We start from the raw sequence: 13,564 nt of genomic DNA on the forward strand, positions 1-13,564 counted from the left end.
TGTTGGTTTTCAGTTTTGTGCCAAAACAAACCAAAGGGGATGGGGGGAGAAATACCAAAGAAAAATGTTTAAGAAAATGTGTGTGTGTGAGGTGGGATGGGGTTTTGTTGAAAACTTTAATGGAGGGGAAAAATTATCTCCCCCACTGTGAGCAGATGCAGAGGGATAGTCCTCTGTTTCCACCAGGCATCTACACTTCACCACCAGGAAAACCCTTCCCCAAAGTGCCCTTGTCTGCAGTCCAAGTGGCTTGAGTGGCAGCTGCTTAATCATACCAGAGAGTCAATGAGAAGTGAATTGAGGTGCTCCTTCCTCCACAGCTTGTCCAAACTCAGCCAGCATTGGAGCGCAAGAGACCTGGCCTGGGATTCAGCCTTGTTCTTGCATGTGGCAGTGTTATAGCATATAACCTTAGGATTAAACATATTCCATTTGTGGCTGAACCTGGCAGAGGTCACTGTAACGTGTCTCCAGGGACTGTATCTGTGATAGCTGATTACGTGCAACTTCCTCTGCTAGTCAGTGTTGGCTGGAGCCTGTCACAGCATCTAACCTCACGTCTTACAAGCAGGGTGTCAGACAGCCTGGTTAGGAGCTACAGTATTACAGTCTTGTGCCCTAGCACACTCATTCGCTGCAGGATCTAAACCCACTAGTCAATAGCCAAGAGCATATTTAACCCCAGCTAGGATTTACTTTTCCCTGGGCCCAGATTATGACTGGTGGTGCTGGTGGGGGGATGTGTATGTGCAAGGGGCCTCCCTCCACATCTTAGGTGCATTGCTTAAGAGCCAAGAACATTCATAGTCCCTGCACTCAGAAGATCTCAAAGACTGTTCTGTCCGGGGCCACTGCAATGCACCTTGCCCAGAAGGGGGACGGGGAGACTTTGGCGCTGCTTGTGTGCCTCCCACTGCTCTAAATCTTGGACAGGGCACAGGATAAGCACAGTCCTTCATGATACTCTGCCTGGGGCTGTGCAACACCACATTACCTCCTACTCGCGGCTGTGCTTATCTGGCACAATCTAGCCCTGCATTGTTTGGAGTGTAACAACACTGTGTAGCAGCAATCATAGCCCAGCTGTGCTTCCACACCCGGCAGTTTTATACGAGTACCGTCACTGCCCTGGCGCTGTCAAATCTCATTCCTCCTCTCTTTGAAAGAAGTCAAAACTGACTGGCGGTCCCATGGCCTGGACCGATGGGCACTGAACCGGAAAGGAGAATATTAAAAAAAGACAGAGAGGAAAATCGGTATCCCTGCTGACACATGCAGGCTTGCGAATCGCAAGCTAGACGCCCACCAAATACCAAGGCAGGCACTTGAGACCGGGAGTGATGCAGCTGCTCCTCCATCCAAAGGAAGGGGTCATGAGTTGTGCTGTTGGATGTGGGAGGGGAGCGGAGAGGCATAAGATTGAGATTGAAGAGCAGAATAATGGCACAGTTGATGGCAAGTATCAGCTGGTAGCCGGTCGCGCTGTGCTGTGAATCAAGCTCTCACTGCAGTCCCTTTGAAACAGGTCAGACAATTTCTTCAGGCTAAGCCAAAGTGTCAGCTTTGACAGATTAAATGAAAATCATGAAGCTGCCTCAGGGACCTCTAATCCCCTACCCCCAGCCTTGCTGGTTTTTAACCATAGTGCATGTTTGGATAACAGGGTTAGATGCTTTGAATGGGAATCTAGAAAAGAATAACAAAAATTAACTGGAAGGCTGTGGGGACTGGCCAAGCTTGGCTCAGTGATGACTAACTGGGGGATAAGAGGATCATCCTTGTGCAGGAGGTCAGACTAGATGATCATATTGGTCCCTTCTGACCTATGAGTCTATGAGTAATCTGTAAGTACTTGGAAGGTGTGGACACCAAAGATCCAATCCTGATCTCCCTCACACCACTTTTACCCAAGTGTAAACTCCATTGGCTTCAGTGTAGTCACTTCTGATTTACCCCCAGGTGAGACCAGAATCAGCCACAAAGTGAGTGAGGGACTAGGCAGAGATATTCAAAGCTGTGTTACTGGGAGTCAGTGAATTGAAACTGAGGGTACGTCTACACTACCCACTGGATCGGCGGGTAGTGATCGATCTATTGGGGATTGATTTATCATGTCTAGTGTAGACGTGATAAAATCGATCCCTGATAGCTCTGCCATCGACTCCGGAACTCCACTGCAGTGAGAGGTGGAAGCGGAGTCGATGGGGGAGTGGCAGCAGTTGACTTGTTGTCATCCTCACGGTCAGGTAAATCAACCTAAGATACACCAACTTCAGCTACGCTATTCACGCAGCTGAAGTTGCTTATCGTAGGTCGATTCCCCCCACAGTGTAGACCTAGCCTGTGCTAAAGGAACTTCAGGTAAGTATCAGGAAAAGCTTCTAATAGTGATGTGTGTTAGGCTGCAGAATAGCCTCCTGAGGGAAGTGGTGGATACACGGTCACTAGGGTGATTTAAACACAGACTAGAATATAATGTGTAAGAGATACTTGCTCTGGCTGGGGGATACATTAGATGACTCCGTGTTCTGGGTACTTTCTGGCAGACTCTTCTTTATAGTTCCGTTTTGACTCTGGATTTCCATGTCATTTTAGCAGCTAATGGGACTTCCCGGATTCTGAGCCTAGGGTTGTGTGAGATGCTTGACCATAACTGCCAAGTGCCCACCAGCACTTCTGATTCAAGTTTGACTTGCATTGGTGAACCTCCGCCCAGGCCTGTGAAAGTTCAGAGATGGGCTAAAACTCCCCATTTCGAATTCTAAAAGGCTGTCTGTGCCCTGATCCCGTTCAGCATGACTAGTCCTACAGGGAGCTCTGCTGTGGGATATTTTGATCTTTATTAAGCTGTGGTTCTGGGAAGAGCAGAGGTTTTTGTTTACATGCACCTTATTATGTAGTCTTAGTAGTAGCAGCAGCAGTCTTATTATTGTTTTATTTATTTGTATTGTGATAGTGTCTCAGCGCCTTAGTCCTGGATGGGACCCCATTGGGCTAAGCAAACACAGAACAGAAAGCTTACAATCTGAGTATAAGACCTGAGGCGGCAGGTGGAGACAGGCAGCTAGGGAAGGAAAAGGAAACAAAGGGACCATATTTGTCAGAACACCTGCTACCTAACCATTGTCAAGTGTTTTGTAGGCCTCCCGGCAAAGGAGAGTTTTGAAAGTAAATTTGAAGGAGAAAGGAGGCGTTGTTAAGCTGTCCTGACCTTGTGTAATACACGTTCACTCTCTCTGCAGCGAGTTTGCCAAAGAGCGCGAGAGGGTGGAAAACCGCCGGGCCTTCCTGAAGCTCCGTAGGCAGCAGCAGATCGAACGGGAGCTGAACGGGTACTTGGAGTGGATCTTCAAGGCAGGTAAGGACAGAACCCTCCTCCTGCTTTGTCTCGATTTGCGTGTGCTGTGACTTGGCCACCTTGTGATGCTCAAGAAACAACTTGTGTTGAAAAAATTAAGCCTTTCCCCCTTTTAAATAGCATTGAAACCCTGACTGACACTGCAGGGGACACTGTCCTCACTGCTCCCTAAGTTGCACCCACAAAATATGATTCTGCAAACAAATAACTGTGTGTTCAAAATAGACAGTTGCACGTGCAAAATGGACAAGTGCTTGCAGTGACTCATTCTGTGCCCATACCTGTCTCTTTGTTCATGCTTGTAACATCTGTGTCTGTGTTTTACCATGCACAGCCAAGGTGCCTGTATTTGAAAAAAAGGACCTTATCTTTCTCCAGTGGCTTCATTTCTTTTCCTTTATTCCTTGGATGGCTTTTACCCCCTCTGCAAACCCATCCATGGATAGCTCTGCCCCTCTATGAATTCCTCAGAGGCATTAACATTTGCTGGGATTTGAAGAGGAGATTGCAGTAGTCAAGACAGAAGATGACAGCCGCCTGGATAAGAATTTTGACAGTCTGGTCAGAGAGGAAAGGCTGAAGCTTTGAAATATTAAGTAGGAGGAAGCAGCAGCAGCAGTTTGTATGGTCACCTGAACCCATTATTTCACACTGTACTCTGCAGAGTGACAGTCAAAAGCCAATTGTATTGACCAAGCTTTATTGAAAGTAACTGCTCAACAGGAACTACTCTCAATTAGTTAACCACACTTTACCTCCCTTTTAATTCTGTGGTTCCTTAGCACTGAAGAAAGGAAAGATTCACATTGCTTTCTATTCATAAATTGTCCCTCCATTTGTTTACAACTTTGTGCTAGTTCAGATTCAAATTAGTTAAAGATTAATCTAGTAGCTAAAGCAGAGGATGCCTCCGTTCTAATCCCGTCTCTAGCTGCCTTGTTTTAGGGGCCCTTGTGGCTATTTGGTCTCTCTGAGCTGAGCTGTAGCCAGAGGTGTAATTTCCAGCTCAGATAAAAATGTATGTGCTAGCTTTGATGGATTCAGCATGCTAAAAACAGCAGTGTGCTCATGGCAGCACAAGCAGTGGTTCAGCCTGGCCACCCTGAGTACTGCCCTATCTAAGATCCTACGTAGGTATTCTGGGAGGCTAGCTCATCCTGCCACTCTGGCTACATGGCTATATTCAGTATGATAGCTCAATCAAAGCTAGTGCAGGTATGTCTACTCCAACTAGAAGCTATACCTCCAGCTCCAGTGTAGAGGTACCCTCGGTTACCTCATTGGTAAAATGAAGATAACAACACTGTTCTTGCAAGGGAGTGGCCTGGTGTTACTCTGATTGGTTAAAGAGCTTTGACATATTCTGCTGAAAGGAACTGTGCAAGTGCCAGGTATTACTGGAAGTGGTTGCTTGAAAATTGAGATGCGTAAGTTGCTAAACATACAGTGAAATCTCTTCCCTTAAATTTGCACACCACTGTGGAACCTCTCTGTGGGAACATCTGGCTGCTGTGTCACTTTGGCCCTAAATGTCACATGAGCGTGTGGTACAAATGCTGTGAGATGCCTATCGTTTCCATTTTATCGAATGACATATGACATTTGGAACTGCAAAGCTTAAAGGAAGTAGCTGAATCAGGGAATAATAAAACACTCCTAGTGAGGCATTGTTGGAAATACAATAACAATGTAATACAGGGTCCTAGTACAGCCCAAAGGAAGTTTCATGTAGCAGAAAAAAAATAGCTAGGCTGGGAAATCATTAAATGCAAAAAGTAGCATTGGAGGCTATGCTAAAGCTGAGAAATCAAAGTGCTCAGAAGTCAGCTCTTGAAATCTTGGCCCCAGTGAAGTCAATGGGAATTTTGCCAGAACAAGGTGCTTCAGAGGAAGGTAAGAGAAACATATCGTGGACAGTCCTGGACCAACCAGGCTACTTAAGCAATGCAGAAGTAAGAATCTAGGCATTACTAAAAGACCTTAGAGACAGCTCACTGCTGGTAAATCACCAAAGCAATGTACCTTTAACGGATGCAGAAATGGACTTACCTGAGGCTGCTCTAATGGAGGAGTTTATAACTTTGGCAGAGGCGTATCTAGTTGAGGCATCTGAAACGAAGGTGTGCTTAACGGTGACATCCTTAATATGGGACTGCTTTCATGAGGTATACTTAATACAGGAAGCCTTCATTGAGGGAGTACTTAACAAATGCTTTCTTAACAAAAGGATCGGGAAAGAAATAGAAAGCGCTCGACTTAAAAATAAATTACACTCCTTTTCTTAAAGCTTCAATTGACCCCTCCCCGCCAAATAGTATTATAAAACAAGCTAAGTATTTCTAAGCCTTGCAAATGCTAATATTTCAGCTGGAATTTAATTAGAAGAGTGGTTTTGGTATTTTTAGTGCTTCCAAGCTTGAAGACAGCCAATTTTACTTAAACTTCCCAGCAGAGCTTACCTTGGGGCTGAGACCAAGCACTGATCATTTTAGTTCAATGGAATTTGCTTGAGGAAGTTGTGAGTGACAGAATAGAGGAGCTTGTGTGGAAACTGCATCTCAGCTCCACGTGCAGGTTTGGAAGAGTGTTTGGGAGATAGGAGTTGGTTGGGGGAAGGCTAGGCCAGAGAGGAGTCCTGCATTTGGCTCTAAATGGGGTTTGATCAATCTCATCTCTTGGGAGGGGGAGCCCAACTGTCTAAATTCAGTTCCTGTCTGTCTGTGACTGAGATGTGGGTGGATGTGCCTCGGGGTTGGCACAGGAGTCATGGCTAGTGGTTAGAGCAGGGGATGGTAGCCAGGGAATTGGAGTCAGAGGCTTGGTGCCAGGGCCAATGGTCGGAGCCAGAGTCAGAAGACAGGAACTGGAGATGAGGTTTGAGACTGGGGTTCTTGATGTGAGGCCAGGCAGGATCAGGGCTGGGGACAGGGCAGGAGCAGGATCTATCACAGCTGCTACACATAGGAGCTGGTTTGCTGATTCTTTCAATCAATCAGGTAGCCTACTACAGGCCAGCTGCACTCATTAGGTTGCCAGGAGACTGGCTTTGCTGCCAGCCCCGATTCCTGACTCTGTCAGAGTTCTGTTTCCTGGTCCCACGAGTCTCCCCAAACTGGCTGATAGTTTTAACTCTCCAGTGAAACATCAAGTATCTAGGACCAGTCCTATGGAAGGCTTTGAATATCGGGGCAGAGACCTTAAACTGGAATCAGTTTTCATTGTGGGAGCCAGTTCAGAGAGCAGAGCACTGGGGTGATGTACTTGTGGTACCCCATGTTGTTAAGCAGATGGGCTGCAGCATTTTGTACGAGTTGGAGCTTTTCCAGGGTATGGGGCTCCATTCTGAGATACAATGGGGTGCATTAATCAAGGCTGGAGGTTACGAGTGTGTGGATCACCATGGCCAAGGATGAGCTGCAGACTCCTGCTCAGCTGCGGATGAGGCTGGCTGCTTTTTACTGTCATGGCCCTTTGGACATCTGGTAGCATTGAGGACTGCAAAAGGACCCCAAAGCTGCAGACCATGTTAACACTCTGAGGGCAGATGCCTTCAACAGAGAGGGCTTGTTATAGGGGAAGTGGCTTTTCCTCAAAAAGCTTATAGCCTGTGTTCACAGGTGGTCCAAGTGAGAATCGCGAGCCACGGAGGGGAGAGAGAGGAGGAGGCGGACACAAGAATAAGACTTTGGGGTTACTCATTCCAGCATGTGCATGTCTTGATGGCTCCCTTCCAGTTTTGCGGGAGCAGATTTATATTTTTAACATATGAACTCACTTGGCATAGGCAACCCAGCGAATATGAGTTTTTAGGAGGGTTGTGGATAAGGAGAGGATGGTCATTAGGCAGACAGATTTCAGGTGGGTGTTCCATAGATAATGGTGCATTATGAAAGAAGGGCCTGGAGGTGGACATGAGAGAAGGAAGCCAACATATAGGGTCTGATTTTACTTTTTCATTGGTGTAAATGTGGCGTGACTCTGTTCGGGTTAGCAAAGATACATTGGTATAAAACTGGGATGCAAGGAGAATTTTCATAGATTCATAGATTTTTAAGGTCAGAAGGGAACATTGTAGTCAACCAGTCTGACCTCCTGCATAACACAGACCACAGAACTTCACCCTGCAACTCCTGCCTCAAGCCCGTAACTTCTGGTTGAGCATATCTGCTAGAAAGAGACATCTTTAATCTGCTTTAAAGACTGCACCGACTAAAGAATGAAGTTCATGGGATTTTCTAAATAAACTCTGTAGAAGGGTAATCTCTATCCACCGCTGAAATGTATCCAGCTTCTGGTTCACAATGTCTATGGATTGCATTGTTTTACAGCCGTAGACCCACAAACACAGTTTTCTTACCAAACACCACTTCCTCAGCGAATTCAACACCGAGTGATATCTAGCTGGAAACCAGGGAAAGCTGTTGCTGTGTTGGGAACCTTCAGCCTCACTCACTCTCTGCTGGGGAAGGGCATTTTTTCTTTGGCTCAAAGGGAAGGTGGCAAGGAGTTTATTTGAAACTGTGCCCTTTAGGGGAATAAAGGAGAAGAGCATTGAGGAGACACTGATTTAATCCGTGAAAATGATCTTGCCACTGCAGCTTTCTTCATTAAACTTCTCAGAGCTGTAGCAATTCTTAGGCTGTCATGCTGCATTTCTAAGGGAGCTGAGAGCTAGAACTTCCCTCTGCAAAGAGAAAAGCATTCATAAGTCCCTAAGTAGTCTTTTGAAGCCATTTCTCTTATCTTACAAGGACATGCATCATTTGAAAATGTTTTCGCTTTGGAGACTGAAAGTCTTACAATTCAGAGCAAATCAAGCCACTTCTTGCATTTTAATTCCTTTCAAATCCATCTCCTAGCCACAGCCCTTCACCGCCAGTTCCTGTGCATTTCTTTTCCCCTGGAATAAGCAATCTTTGGGACAATTTGTTTAACCTCTCTCTTCCAGCATGTTGTCACATAAGTGTAATGCTCCAGCATTGTGAGCTTTTAAGAGCATCAGGATGTAGCCTTTGTGGAAGATGCACAGAGACAGCAATTCCCTCACACAGATGAGCCTAGAAGCCTGGATTAATTACAGAGGGGAGAAGCCATGCCAGAGATTCAGCAGAAGGATGCTCATTCATGGGACATGTGATGAGCCCAGATGAAAGTCTAGTGGGGTTCTCCTTATAGATGCATTTTTGTCTTTCATATTTACTAGCCCCAGTAATTTAATTTGAGTCTTCTGCCTTGCTGTATTTCTATGGCATCTTTAATTCCAATAATCCAGCCTTTTTCCTTGGCACACAGTGTCCTTTCTCTACATGACAGAGACTGTCGAGCAGTGGTCTCTCTGTGGTGGTGTCTGCTTGCCAGCTTGCAAGCTCTTTAGGGAAAGAACTGGCTTTATTTTGTGCCATGTACAGCGCCAAGCATATTCTCAGCCCTTAATTAGTAGCAATAGGTCTAATCTTAGAGGCAGCTACCACTATGATAGTTAAGTGCAGAGAAATAGATTCAATCTTTGTAATGAGTCATTGAATCTATTTTCCCATGTTAAGTATCCTGGCACCTCTTGTCAACTGTCTGAAATGGGCCATCTTGATTATCACTACAAAAGTTTTTTTTCTCCTGCTGATAATTGCTCATCTTAATTAGCCTCTTAGAGTTGATATGGCTACTTCCACCTTTTCATGTTCTGAATGTATATATGTATCTCCTTACTATATGTTCCATTCTATGCATCTGAAGAAGTGGGCTGTAGTCCACGAAAGCTTATGCTCAGATAAATTTGTTAGTCTCTAAGGTGCCACAAGTACTCCTGTTCTTTTTTCATATTCTTTGTTTCAGTTGCAAACATGAAGTTTATACTCAAATACAAGCCAGGCTGTTGGATTTTAGTTTTCACTGTAACTGAATGGATCTAGCTGCGTGAAATAAGGCTTAGCGAAGCTACAGATAAAGCCCTGCATTATTACGATATGCAGTCCATTGTCCGGCCAAAAGAAGATCGTTCTATATTGTACATCTACTACTCTGTGACTTGTTCAGAAGTAAACTGGACAAAGTGACAAGGGTTCTATTACCTCTTTTGGGAGACTGTTCCACAGCCTATAGGACCTCACAGTCATGAACGCCTTTACTTAATTTGTCCCAGTAGCTCCCGTTTAATACCCCTTTCTACAATGTTAAATTATTCCTCTTCCTCCTATTTCAGAAATATATTCCCCTTGCATTGTCACCTACCCATATTTAACTCTTATCATCTTCTCTGTCCCCACCCCACTCCTAAACATTTCTGCAGCTCTTCTCTCAACTGTCTTCAGCTTGTGCGTATCTCTTGAATACCGAGGTGTCCAGTGATGTTCCAGGTGGAGTCACACCTGAGCCATCTAGAAAGGCTTTTTCTACTTTCCTGTCCTGACACGTGATGCCGCTACACATGCACCCAAAATTATATTGAACTCATTGGATACCTTGTAAAACTTCAGACCGATCTATCGTTTGCTATTTGTGATCACCTGCCAGTGTCTGTCAGCACCTCTGCTTCCTGGAGTTCTCCCTCCTGCTGACTGAATGTCTCTAATTATTTTTCACTCAGATGCATTAATCTGCATTTTCCCCAGTTGAATCTCATTTTGCTCTTTTCTGCCCATATTTCTAATCTCTCTGTCCCTTTGTATTATTTCTCCTTTCAATTTTGTGTCTTTTCATTAGTGTATCAGCATTCACTACACCTCACCTCTTCCATATAATTAATAAAGATATTTTAAGACTGTTGTTAACATCCATCTCTCTAGTACAGGGATAGGCAACCTATGGCACGTGCGCCAAAGGCAGCACGCGAGCTGATTTTCAGTGGCACTCACAGTGCCCAGGTCCTGGCCACTGGTCCGGGGGGCTCTGCATTTTAATTTAATTTTAAATGAAGCTTCTTAAACTTTTTAAAAACCTTATTTACTTTACATACAACAATAGTTTAGTTATATATTATAGACCTATAGAAAGAAACCTTCTAAAAATGTTAAAATGTATTACTGGCATGTGAAACCTTAAATTAGAGTGAATAAATGAAGACTCGGCACAGCACTTCTGAAAGGTTGCTGACCCCTGCTCTAGTATCTCTCTAGATAGCTTCCCCAACGAATAGGTTCTTTGCTGTGTGGTCTGTTTCTTTAGCCAAATCTAAGATGATTTAAATTGTCTTTTCAAGTAGGATTTTGTGAGATACTCTATCAGATACTTTACTAAATCCAAGTGCACAGTCATGCTTAAGAATGTAAAGAAAATTACAGCTTAGAATGTCAAAGTCTTGTGAGGTTCATCAGCCCCTTCTTTAAAAAAAAACCCTCCGACAGTTCACTTTTGTACAGTAATAAGCCAAAACACTGTAGAACTATTTATACAGGCCGTGGTCTTTTGGCTTGTTGCTGTAGAATACTGTGTAGTGTAGTTTCAAGTGGATGGAATTTGTCCTACTCACTAGTAAGTTAAAGCACCACTGGTTCCATGCTTTGGCTTCAGTCAATGCTAGGTTCAGACATTACTGGAGAGCATCATCAACTCTGCCAATTTTGGAGACAATTCATATAAATATGGAAAACAAAAAATGTATACCAAGTTTTTTCATGTGTCTTATGTAGTTTTAACTGTGTTGACACAGTGGGTGAAATCCTGATCCCACTGAAATCCATTGGAGTTTTGCCATTGACTTCAGTGGCGCCATGATTTGTAGATCAGTGCATAATTGCCTTAAGCACTGGCACTGATGAGTGAGTGTCTCAGAGACATGGTAATGGCATATGGCCTCTTTCACCGCTGGTACGATGGCTCGAATTTGACTGAGAGTGATGGTACTACAGTATGTGCTTAAGCCTATGCAGATCTTGGGTCCAGGTTGGAGTAGGTGGCAGCAATTGCTCTCCAGAAGCTCTCCACTGCAAGCAAGTGGGTGGGGACTGGGCAGAGGGGTGTGGGCAAAGCCAATGCTCTGCCTTCTTACTTGTCTGAGGAGGTGGCTCGGTGAGAGGGGAGACGCAAGCTGCAACCTTTCTAGGGTTTTAATAACTATTTTTCCTCCCTGAAGCATGGAGGGTGCAAGGGAGTAATTATGACTCTTGGTGCTGACCCTTACTCAATGCTGAGTCTAAAGACTCAGTCTAGTTGGGTGGTGTGGTGAGCTGACGCTGTGGCAAACATCCACGCCCACTACCTCCCAGTCAGGAAGCTTTACGACGAAAATGCAATCGATCCAGGGTTGAGCGCTGCTGTTTCCCTTTTGCAGAGGAGGTGATGCTGGCAGAAGAAGACAAGAATGCTGAAGAGAAGTCCCCTCTGGATGGTAGGTCGTTTTGCCTTGTACTTTTCCTCTTGCACTAGAGGAGAGGTTTATACGCCGTATGCGGATGTGGTTTTTACTGTGACCTAGCGGGTACAAGCGCCATATTTTTGCATGCAGCTGAAAATTCTGATCCCAGCCTTGGAGCAAACCCAGCTAAAATTCCCTCTTCCCGTGTAGGACTTCTTCAAAGTTTCAGGTGGACAATCAGCAGCTATGAGACACGTCGTTCTGGGATCTGCCAGACTCCCAGTGTAATTGTGGGGGTCTGGTGTGCACAGGGCCCCCTACCAGCCTCTGGGTAGCGTGGAGGGATGTGTCTACTTGTAGCCTTGAGGGGAAAGCTTCAGTGTGGATGCCAGCAAAAATAAATAAAGGCAGGGCTCTAAATCAAGGTTTTCAAAAGGATTTGACAAGGAAACTAAGACCCCTGTCACTTTTAAGCAGTAAGACATAGCAGGGTGTGGTGATCCTATCTAACCTCACGACTCCTAGGGGCCTCATGTTAGCAGGAGAACTCGAGGGATTAAGATTTCCGACACAGGTGCCGTGAGAATATGGAGAGTGTTTTCCCCCTGCCTCTGACATCAAGCTCTTAGGATGTTACAGAGAGTGAACGTTCAGTTAAAGACTCTTCCCTCTCCCTTTTCTGACTATCTTTCGTCCTCCTGTGTCTCCTCCTTTTCCCTTCCCTCCCTGTCCCTCCCCTTCTCTTTTTTTGTTTCTCCTCCCATTCACTGTCAGGGAGGGCTGCCTCCGAAGGGCCAATTCAGCAAGGCACAGCACCGGCGGAGACTGGCGGCGGCAGCTACAACAGTGAGTGGATTGCAAATCAACAGGGGGTTAGGTGGCACAGTGGGGTGATGCTTTTTGCTTGTGGCCTCAGATCCTGAGTACCGCAGGTCGCTAGGAACAAGGTTTATCTGAATCCTCCATGGCCACTGGTCCACCATGCGAAAGGATCACAAAATCTGGCATGCTTTGGAGTGGTTGGTGATCTAAATGCAGGAGAGGCCCAGGAGTGGAAAAGCAGGGGGTTTGGCAGGTCAGGTTTGAGGTGCTTTGGCAGAGCTTTGGGGTGGGAGGGAAGTTTTGCGCAGTACTTGGCTGCAGCCGGTGCTGTTGGTGCCTCATTGCAATGAGTGCCTGGTTTGGAGGAATAGCTTTTCAAGAGGGGAGTTGTGTAACTAAAAGAGAGATGGACTTAGGCCACAGAATTCAGACCCAGATATTTAATGCCTCGAAGCTGGGGCCTATTGGTTCAGCCTGTTATAAAGTCAGTATATGCAAAAATTGGATCCAGATCCCAGTTCTGATTAGAACCCTCCAAAGTTCGGATACTTGGGAATCTGCTGGGTTGCAGTGAGCCCATCTCTAAAGTGATCTATGTAATCATTGATAAGAAGGATTCTGATGCTGAGGAGGTGGTGCACCCATTATTTAATCATAGCAATGCAGCTGGTGTAGGATAAGGATCCCCTGTAAACCCCAATTATCCTCACGACAGTTCTGACATAGCAGATTTCCTGTATGTCTCCAGTGGACAGTTTGCATCACCACACCATGGAGTGTCTTACTGCTGGTATCAAATGGTGCTTAATCATTATATTGTTTTTAAACTCTTATCAAGACGGTATCAAAATATTTTCTGATAGTTTGCAAGGTTCCGCGGCAGGTGGTCTAAGGCTCAGAGCAGGCTTTGCCAGGCAGCAATTCTGCTTTGCCACTGGCATGTTCAATGGCCTTGGGCAAATCAGTTAATCTTTCCATGCCTCCGTTTCTCCATCTGTAAAACAGGGATAGTGATATTTACCTACCTCACAAAAGGGATTGCTGGGCCAGGCTTATGTTTTCAAAGAGTTTTGATGTCCCCAGATGGAAGGTAT

General features: G+C 45.3%; 1 protein-coding gene across 9 annotated transcripts in view; it reads left to right on the top strand.

Annotated features, from left to right (window-relative positions):
• Window positions 1-13,564, top strand: part of CACNA1B (calcium voltage-gated channel subunit alpha1 B) — a 521,426-nt gene that overhangs the window by 302,003 nt on the left and 205,859 nt on the right. For 6 of the 9 annotated variants that reach the window (XM_032765199.2, XM_075060699.1, XM_075060700.1 and 3 more), the window contains exons 7-9: window positions 3,243-3,358; window positions 11,625-11,681; window positions 12,423-12,494. In XM_032765199.2, the coding sequence (XP_032621090.2) occupies window positions 3,243-3,358; window positions 11,625-11,681; window positions 12,423-12,494 (245 nt within the window). The remainder of the gene's footprint in view (window positions 1-3,242; window positions 3,359-11,624; window positions 11,682-12,422; window positions 12,495-13,564) is intronic. The other 3 variants (XM_075060705.1, XM_075060702.1, XM_032765212.2) reach the window with 1 other exon arrangement.

The sequence above is a fragment of the Chelonoidis abingdonii genome, chromosome 24, assembly GCF_003597395.2.
Source record: "Chelonoidis abingdonii isolate Lonesome George chromosome 24, CheloAbing_2.0, whole genome shotgun sequence".
Classification (NCBI taxonomy): Eukaryota; Metazoa; Chordata; order Testudines; family Testudinidae; genus Chelonoidis; species Chelonoidis abingdonii.